Source organism: Theobroma cacao, chromosome 3 (genome assembly GCF_053813885.1).
Source record: "Theobroma cacao isolate CCN51 chromosome 3, ASM5381388v1, whole genome shotgun sequence".
Lineage (NCBI taxonomy): Eukaryota > Viridiplantae > Streptophyta > Magnoliopsida > Malvales > Malvaceae > Theobroma > Theobroma cacao.
In genome coordinates, this window is record NC_142641.1 from 32863256 (window position 1) to 32873200 (window position 9945).

General features: G+C 33.4%; 1 protein-coding gene across 1 annotated transcript; it reads left to right on the forward strand.

Annotated features, from left to right (window-relative positions):
- Positions 1-5965: 5965 nt before the first annotated feature.
- LOC108660431 (biotin carboxyl carrier protein of acetyl-CoA carboxylase, chloroplastic-like) lies at positions 5966-8503 on the forward strand. The gene is made up of 8 exons (XM_018117075.2): positions 5966-6070; positions 6128-6190; positions 6286-6339; positions 6618-6745; positions 6824-7151; positions 7261-7332; positions 8330-8395; positions 8480-8503. Exons 1-8 carry the CDS (start codon positions 5966-5968, stop codon positions 8501-8503), a joined length of 840 nt encoding a protein of 279 aa, XP_017972564.2.
- Positions 8504-9945: the final 1442 nt, after the last annotated feature.

The window sequence follows — 9945 nt, forward strand, 5'->3', positions numbered from 1 at the left end:
CCAAGTAAAATATTATAAGGCAATTAGAATACTTTCCATATTTAAGTTTTCTTTATTGATTGCTTTGCTTGCACAACAAATACCCTTAATTTTTAAGACATTATCTTATTGTTTTTTTTACTTTACTCGCACTTTAAGGAAATCTAATATTAAAATATTTTTTTATTTACTTTACTTGCGTTACAAATAGGTTTAGGATGAGCTATTGCTATAAATAATCCCTTTATGTTTCATTATAAAATTGAACAGGGTTCCCAGATTTCATTTTCCATTGAACAAGGTTTTCTTGATTCCATTTTTTTTAACAAGGGTTTCTTGATTCCATTCTTTTGAGACATTATATTTTTCATGGTATTAGAGCAGGTTCCTAACCTAGTTTTTTTTTTTTCCAGCCATGATGTTGATCTGATTGTGGTAGAGTGATATCTTTTCCCTGTAATTCATTCTCCGTCGGCTACTTAAGCACTGTATGTGGTTTGTTGTCTATCGGTTAGTTGGGCGTAATACGTGATTTGTTTTTCATCAGTTGCTTGGTCGTCGTACGTGATTTGTTTTTTGTCAGTTGCTTGAGCGCCATACGTGATTTATTCTTTGTTGACTGTTTCGGCTCTGTATGTGATTTGTTCTTCATTGGTTGCTTTGGTGCCGCACGTGATTTGTTCTCTATCGACTGCTTCGGTGTTGCATGTGATTTGTTTTTCATTGGCTACTTCGGTGCCATACTTGTTCTCCATCGACTACTTCGACGTCGCACATGATTTGTTTTTCATCCGCTGCTTCGGCCCCATATGTGATTTATTCTCTATCGACTACTTTGGCATCGTACATGATTTGTTCTTCGTCGGTTACTTCTACACCACACGTGATTTTTTCTTCATTAGCTACTTTGGTACTGTATGTGATTTGTTCTCTGTTGGTTGCTTTGACACCTTACATGATTTGTTATACCGTCAACAAGTATTAGAGAAGTTGCCTATACAGATACTGTGATCGAAATATGACTCGATTTAAAGGAGCAATTTACTCAGGGAATTACATCTCGAGTATATGAATTGAAGTGATCCATTGCATTATTGCAATGGTCACATTTAGAGTTGGAAATGTTATTAAGACAACTAAGAAGGAGCTGCCTCAAATGAACTCACAAAGCTAGTTGGGACTCCGAAGAAGACTTGCGGTGGAGAAAGACCACGAGGCAACGAGGGCGTTGCCTGAATCAAGTGGGGAGAATATCATAGTCCATGAATCTGTGACCAGTTCAAGCGGATGGATGGCTCAGATGAACAACACACTTATGTGCTGCACAAGCCACAAAGGCTCAAATCAAGCTTAAGGTGACATCACTTTGGGGCCCATCAATAACTAGCATCAGACCATCATTGATTGGGGGTTTCTTGATACTTCGCACACTTGTAAAGCCAAGTTGCATGTTGTTAAATTTTTTATTCACGTAAGTATATGTATTGAACAAATAATATAATGGTAAGTATAATGTCAATCCCACAAAGAATTGAATTAATTCCTACCATTAAGTACTAAAATTAACATACCTTAATTTTATCCAAACAATTAAAATTAAAACTAATATACTAAAAGTAAAACTAATATAAAATTTATCAACAAATTTGTTTTAAGAAATTTAATTAACTATCAGACCTATGATTATGATATCTTTCAACACTTCATATGATCATTTTCTCTCTCTCTTAACTTAGTTTAATGTATTAAGTTGCTAATCTAGAGTCATAATTTATTTACAAGTGTCTGTCGAGTTTCTCATAAAAATAACTCTTCCAACTAATTTACTATATGTCTATGCAAATTAAATAAGAAAAATTCATTAGGTTCAAACTGCCTAATCAACTAAATGTATTTGATCATACGCTATTCTATTCAATGTCTACCTAAATCTCCTTTGTCAAGATTTAACTTAAGTTTCCAGATTAATCTAAGTAGTGATCAGGCAATTAGAAATATTAAGAATAGAATAGAATAAACAACTTAAAACCATCAAATATAAGCAAAAGAGAGATAAATAATTCAAACTATGTATTGAGCTCAAGCATAATCTTAGATAACTAAATTAGTTCCCCATAATGTCACACATCATCATCAAATAAAGTTTAAACATTGAAATCAAACCAAGAAAATAAAAGAAAAACAAAAAGAATAAAAAAACTTTAAGAGTGAAAATCTTGATCTTTAAATTTTTGAATTCTTCAATTTCTTCTCAGTTCCAATAAGAATTTTTCCAATGATTTTTTTATGGCTAAATCTCAACTCTAAATTTGGTGTTTTGTGCCTCCAAAAGTCCTCTGAAAGGTTGCATAAATAGAGTGTGAGATTGGATCAGGAAAAAAGTCCAATCCAACAAGGATTGCTTCGCCAAACTAGGAAAGTTGTGGCTTATCTTCACAAATGCTGTGGCCTTGACCATTTAAATAGCCAAAACACATGATTTTTAAGTTGAGGTGCCACGGCCTGCCTTTTCCAAGGCCGTGGTCTTGTTTGGACTACTACAGTGCTTCAACTTCGACAAGGCTTTTGACCACCTTCTAAGCCGAACTGGGCAAAGTGGTAAACATGAAAGTTGTAGAGTTTTCACTTAGCTTTCCAATGGTTTAAGAATAACCTCATTCCAATTTTGTAGAGAAAGTTATGGTCAAAATACCGAGACATAGGTAGTGAAGTCTACATCTCATGAGCACTTAGATTGACAACTTTTCACCCTTTTAATTGCACACCTACAAAATCAACAAATTAATCAATAATAACATATCTTTGGCATATTAACACCAATTTTAGCCCAAAATTAACTAAGGTTAGATTGACTCACCTAATTAACTAACATAAAGTAATTAAATAAAATAAAACCTAACTAATTTCTATGCATTACTGCAAAAACTAAGTTAAATTATTATCAAAATTAAGTCCAAATAACTCTATATGATAGAATTATCATTGCATCAGTAGAGCACACCTAGACAAGCCTTGCAGAGTGACATGGGTTAACAAGCCTGACACGTTAGCCCAACGTGCCAAGACCACGCACGAGTAGTTAAAGCATGAGAAGGCTGCACAGTTGAATGTCGTGCATACACAAGGAGAGCGTGTGGGTCACATACACCAAGAGGCTACATGCCAGAAAACCGCGCGGACACATGCTACATGATAGGGGGTCATACACATCTCAACTCACAACAGGGGGTTGCGCACAACATAGCCTTGCATACTTGGAACATGTAGTTAGGACACGCTTAAAAGGCGCACACATGGGCATTGCACGGGAGGAAAGTGTGCATGGCTTGTGCACACATGAAAGCCTCAAACTTATGAATCATGCACATTTAGCCCACACCCCGTGAAACCATGCACACAATGGGCGCACCCCAAATAGCCTTACATGAGAGTGTTATGCATACTAGGACAACACACTTGTGAGCTGCAAACCACAAGGTCTTGACTGAGCACTTGAAGGCCTCGTATGAGAGAGACACACCCTAATGGCCAAAATGGTTACAATGCGATGCCTTGTTCTTGAAGAAAAAGTCTACATGAAAATTTTTCAAAGCTTTGTCAAATAGGGATGATTTCTTTTTATGGGCACCGTTAAACTTTTCGCATCTGCTATGATTTCTTAGCTAAAACAATATTTGGATACCAATTTTTACGTTAAGAATCTTAGTAAATTTAAATATTTTCTGAGATTGAGTTGGCATGTTCTTCAGCTGGCATCAAATTAAGTTAACACAAATATCTTAACATTTTAGTAGAGTGTGGTCTCACATGTTGCAAACCGGCTTCCTCACCTATGGATCAATAGCATAAACTTAATCTTGATTCAGAACAACTTTGTAATAGTCTTGACAATATAGGAGTCTCATTGGTAAATTACTTTATCTCATGATCACGCGTTCGTATATTAGTTACACAGTGCACATCCTAAGTCAATTTATGCACAAGCCAAGACAACCACACTTTGATGCCGTTGTAAGAATTCTTCGATATCTCAAAATGCGCCCAAACAAGGTCTTTTATTCCTTCTTGCATATCTAAAAAGTTTTATTAATTGGACTGATTTCATCTCAGTATCAAATGGCAAATATATTCACCAAAGCACTTGATTGAGAGCAGTTTCAAGCTTTGTTAGGTAAGTTGGGCATTTCCAATCTTCATGCTCCCATTTGAGGTCAGTAAAGGAGAATTAATTTAGGATATGGGTCACATGCAAGAGAGACGCACGCATAAGGCTAACATTGCACACCAGCACCTCGTGTGCATAGGACAACCCTCATGAAGGGGATTTGATAGCTGCCAAGAAGAGTAGTAACCAAGTAAAGTATTATAAGGCAATCAGAATGCTTTTCATATTTAAATTTTCTTTACTTGTTGATTGCTTTGTTTGCACAACAAGTAAGCCCAGTTTTTAGGACATTTTTCTTATTTTTTTTTATTTTACTTGCACACCAAGAAAGTCTAAGATTATAATACTTCTTTATTTATTTTACTTGCATTACAAGTAGATTTAGGATGAACTATCTTTATAAATAGTCTCTTTATGTTTCATTATAAAACTGAATATGATTTCCTTGATTCCATTTTCCATAAAACAAGGTTTTCCTGATTCTATTTTTTCTGAACAAGATTTTCCTACTTTTATTTTTTTGAGACATTTTATTTTTCAAAAATAGTTTTGAAGGTTTTCTTTGAACCATCTTTACACCATATCAACACACAATCAAACACCTTAGAAATCAATAACGATTAAACAAAGCAAAAGGAGGTTTTGATACCATTGTTGGAAAACCCATGCAAACAAATATATAATTGAAAAATTAAAGCTTTTTTGATTAGCAAAATTATATTTGGTTTTTTAGTATGGATGAATCTTAATTATTAGGTAGAAGATCATTATAGTTTTAAGAATTTGATGTTGAAATCAAAAGGCTATAACACTTTGTAAATTAAATCTTTTCCCACCAAATGTTTTAAATCTCAAGTTGTCCTTCACATGTCCAACTTCTAATGATGATCCACACAAATTCCAAGTTGAATAACACCAATGGTGATTGGGGTTTTCTTTTTGTTGCCAAGCTTAGTACTAGCTAGGGATGAATGGTTTTGGTTTTTCAAGTGAAGTTGAAATGCCAAGGGAGGAAATGGAGGAAGATTAATTGACTATAAAGGGGAAAGACCACTAAAATTGATTTCCAGGTTTCCTTTACGACCAAATCTTTTTCTCTCTTCTTTTTTATTTTTTGTCTCTCAACTCTTAGGTGTCATCCACATACAACATAATCATATGTTTATAGTAGGAAATTAGGTCTAACATAACTTTTGTCCTAATTATAAGTTTTCTCCAATTTAATTGAACATATGCAATTAAATCCTTAAACTTTAAAACTTCTTTGCAATTAAGTCCAACTTGATTACTCTATCATGTTAGTAATTAATATAAACTAAAATCAAAACCACTAAAGCTCAGATGAATCAAACCATTTGGATTCATCAATTTCCAATATTGATTAGTTTATATTTATAAGTTAAGATTGACATCTAGCAATGTGTTATGACAAACCAACTATTAAGAAGATTCAAAGTAGTTTTACTTAATCATTTAGTGCCCAATCTATTAGAGCATTGTTTAGTATTTACTCTATATTTGTCTTTATCATGTTAGTTCTTGAAGTTTGTTCTTACTAAAAAAAATTCGAAGCAAATTGTTGTTACAGTTTTCTCTAAAATCTCCAATTTTGTTGTCTCCGCACTTGTTCCTTGTATATGTCGATGCTTACAGAAACCGACACAAAATAGTCATTGTTTTAAGTTTCCTTCCTCATTTTTCCATCGATCTTTCCGCACCAAATCCCACACAAATCTCACCTTCTGCTTCTTTATTTCGTTGGTTCATTTAAAGTTACAAAGGTTCTCTCTTTCAAATTTGTAAGCGCTTTATTCAGAGCCCATGGCTTCTTTCTCTGTTACCTGTGCTAAATCCTCTGTTTTGCTACGATCATCACCTTTGATTCCGAGTCATAACCTTAAACAGAACCATTTTTTTGGGTTTCAGGTCAGTTCTACAAGATTTCTAGCTATGCTGTTGTTGTTGATTTCTTGCTATTTTTAGATTGCAAATGTGTACGATGCTGCCATCAAGGATAGGATTCTGTTTTTCAATAATGATAGGCTAGTAGCTAGGTTTCTAAATTATAGTAATAAAAAGTTATTGAATAGATTGTTCGCAATTAAACATTTGCCAAGTTATGTTTTTACTTGTAATTGCAGTGGTCTAGCCAGAACCAATTTAGGACTCTCAAGGTGCATGCCCAAGTTAATGAGGTAATCTGATAATCATCGATGTCCTATCAATGTTTCCATCCTTCAATTGCTTCGTCTTAATATCCTAAAAGTTAAAACTCATTGGGCAACCCTCACCTAATTGCTTCAGCTTTCTGGTCGAGTGGTTTTTATAACCTGGTATTAGACCCTCTTAGATATATTAACATATATAGCCATAGCATGCTGCAGATTAAAGCTCTTCTCAGTCTTCTGGTTCTAAAGCCCTCAATGCAGCTTAACTCTTTAGGTTAGATTGGTTCTTTAACGTCTTCCTGTAGGTTGCCGTCGAGAAATCGCTGAATTCTGCACCAATCATAGTGATAACATCAGAAGAAAAAGGGAAACAAGGCATTCCTGACCTACAATCAATCGCAGCATTCATGAACCAAGTTGCAGACCTAATTAAGTGAGTGCACCCTCGGTCAATGTACAGTCAAAACAGAACTGGGATGCATCTCATCTTAAAATTATCTGTGGCTTGCAGGCTGATTGATTCAAGAGATATCGTTGAGCTGCAGCTAAAGCAGCCAGCATGTGAGGTCACTATTAGGAAGAAAGAAGCCTTGCCACAGCCAGGGATTGCTCCTCCTGTTATAACCATGCAAGCTACTCCTCCGACCATTCTTCCATCTCCACTGCCTCCCGCAGAGCAGGTCACTCCTCCCACTTCTTCCAGTCCTGCTGCAATGCCTTCAGCACCGGAGACTCATTCCCCTCCACAGCCGAGTAAATCATCGCATCCCCCACTAAAATGCCCTATGGCAGGAACATTTTATCGTTCCCCTGCTCCTGGTGCACCACCTTTTGTGAAGGTAAATGCTTATACTGAGGAACGTAGTCCTGAAGTAGTTGTTGAATCCCATTTATCTTTTATCTCTATCTATATGTCCTTTGAGGTTCTCTGTTATCCATGTCTGTTAGGTTGGAGACAAGGTCCAGAAAGGCCAGGTAGTTTGCATCATTGAGGCGATGAAGCTGATGAATGAGATTGAAGTAAGTGTGTGCCTCTGTGTGTGTGTGTATATATATATATATAGTCTCATCCTTAATTGGTAAAATCTTAATGCTTTTCATAGATGATAGTAGTAATCGATTTAACTTAAATAATTCATCCTCAGATTTTCAGAAATATAAGCACCATCCATACTTTTTTGTTGCACCATAGTTCTATGCAGTACATTAGTCTTGTTACAAGTGCCATGATTTAACACATGCGTTACATTAATTTTTTTTCAATAATAATAAGTAACTTTTGACGTAAATTAAACATATTTTATACATACTTATTACATTAATTGAACGAAATTTAGTTTCTTTAGTTCCATGCTACACAATATTTATCATCTCATCAATATTTTGAAAAGTCTTCATTTTTTGTCTGTTGGGCATATGCGTAAATTAATCGTGTGTGTATATATAGTTTAAGTTTAAGTGATATGTAACTAAAACGAGAAACAAATATGAAAAATTTCTTTATCAAAATAAAATTTTAATTAACAAATAATTAAGAGTACTTTGATTGTCATGCTTAACTTATATTATTAAGTCAATGATAATCAAGTTTCTAGATCATGATTATCAACCCTCATTCAATCAACATTTAATAATTATTTTAATGAAATGTATTAAAATTCAATAAATTTTAGGTTTAGAAAGTAATTTTACATATGGAAATGGATTAATTAACCATTAAAATTTAATAAGTAAATGAAGAGATTCATAAATAACTTAAACATCAATATTGAAACTAAACGTAAGTAGAAAGAGGAAAAGAATAACATTAATTGATACAACCTTTAGACGCTAAAGTTGAAGTCCAATTTTAAATTGAATTTTGTCGATTTATATGTTAGGTTAATGAATTTACTTCTTTTTAATTTCTTATATCAAACGTAATAGTTATGCTATATAAATATTAAGGGAAATGTGATTGTGATTATAATTTCTACTAATATAACTCCCTTAAATTCTCCTATTGTTCTTTCGGCAGGCCGATCAATCTGGAACAATAGTTGAAATACTTACGGAAGATGGCAAACCAGTCAGCGTGGACACGGTATCTCTTACTTCTCCTCGCTACTCACTTGCATATGCCCAAGGCTTGCTATTGACTAAAATTGTGTGGGTGTCTTTGTTGCAGCCTCTGTTTGTGATTGAGCCGTAAAAGTTTATGCAAAATCAGCTGCATGCAAGAGTTCTATAGTTACATAAAGCACACAAGTATTTGCATCCATACATATTCTGGTTACTTTATTATTTAATTCAGCAATGAGCCTGCGAGTAACTCACTGATCATGAAGAAATTTGCAGTGTATCCAGAGATTTTGCCTCAGAATAAAAGTGTCAAAAAGGGTATAACTTTAGCTATGCATGTTTTTCTTTTAACTATTTGTAGTATATATAATGTTTGCTTTTTAAACTAGTAAAATCAAATTCTTAACCATGCTAAACTTATTCCAAGTTCATATAACAGTTGCTCCACCGCCTGCAGTGTGGAGAAAACATGTAGTTGCTATTGAACCCAATGTTGGGTAATTGTTAGCTTAAACTTAAATTATTGTAACCAATATCTTAAAATAGAGGTGTCCAATACGTATTGTTGCCTGTAGAATTTTAGGCCTGAATATGATTCAAAGTTGATTTAGTTTGGTGAGCATATGACTTACAATTATTATTGCACTATAATTATTCGATCACAATCATAAATTGTATAGGGTTCATCATATAGCCCACAATTATATATTTTTTTTGAAAAGCAGCCCACACTTATACATGATGGACTCCCCACATAATTTTTTGTTATAATAAAATAATTATAGTATTTGTAGTAAAAAGAATAATTGAAAATGAAATGCTGGCTTTCATTTGACCTAAAAAGTACCAAGTTAACATTCAATTTGATATGAGAGGAGTATAATATTAGCAAATAAATGTTTTGAAATTCTAAATTAGATTTAAAAATATTAATAATATAAAATATTTTTTCAATTTTAGTAAGGAATACCATGAAATGAGTGGGCCAGCACAAGTCGGAGCTTGACTTCTGAAAAGTAGATCCGGTTGCATTCTAATCGAATTTGGTACAGATTGATCCATGAGCATTCCTATTCTAGAAAAAGAGGGAAAGAATAACATGTGATGTGAGTAGTATATATCAAAGATGGGTTACATTTAAATTCTTTCAAAAATCTTACATAGAGAAGACACCAATTTTTTTTTCTACATGAAAGAGACCTAAATTAATTATAAAAAAAAACAAATTCATTTGAAATGTAGAAATAAAATCTACTTGGTTAAAGGCAATTTAGGTTGATAACATACCAACATGATCATGCTAACTTATTTTTCATTTTTTTAATAATGAATGTACTTTTATACTCATCAATAAAGTGGGATTTTTTTTATCATTTATCTACAATATTTGCATTAAAATAAATAATTAAAATATTCTTGTATACTTACACTATGCAATCCTTCTCCCTATTTTGTGTGAGGATTCTAATAATTCAAAAATAAAAACATTTATATATAGATTGTCTCCTTGTTATATGTAGAGAAGAAAATGGAGAAAAAGTTTAATTTGAATCATCATGTGTAGTTTCTCTT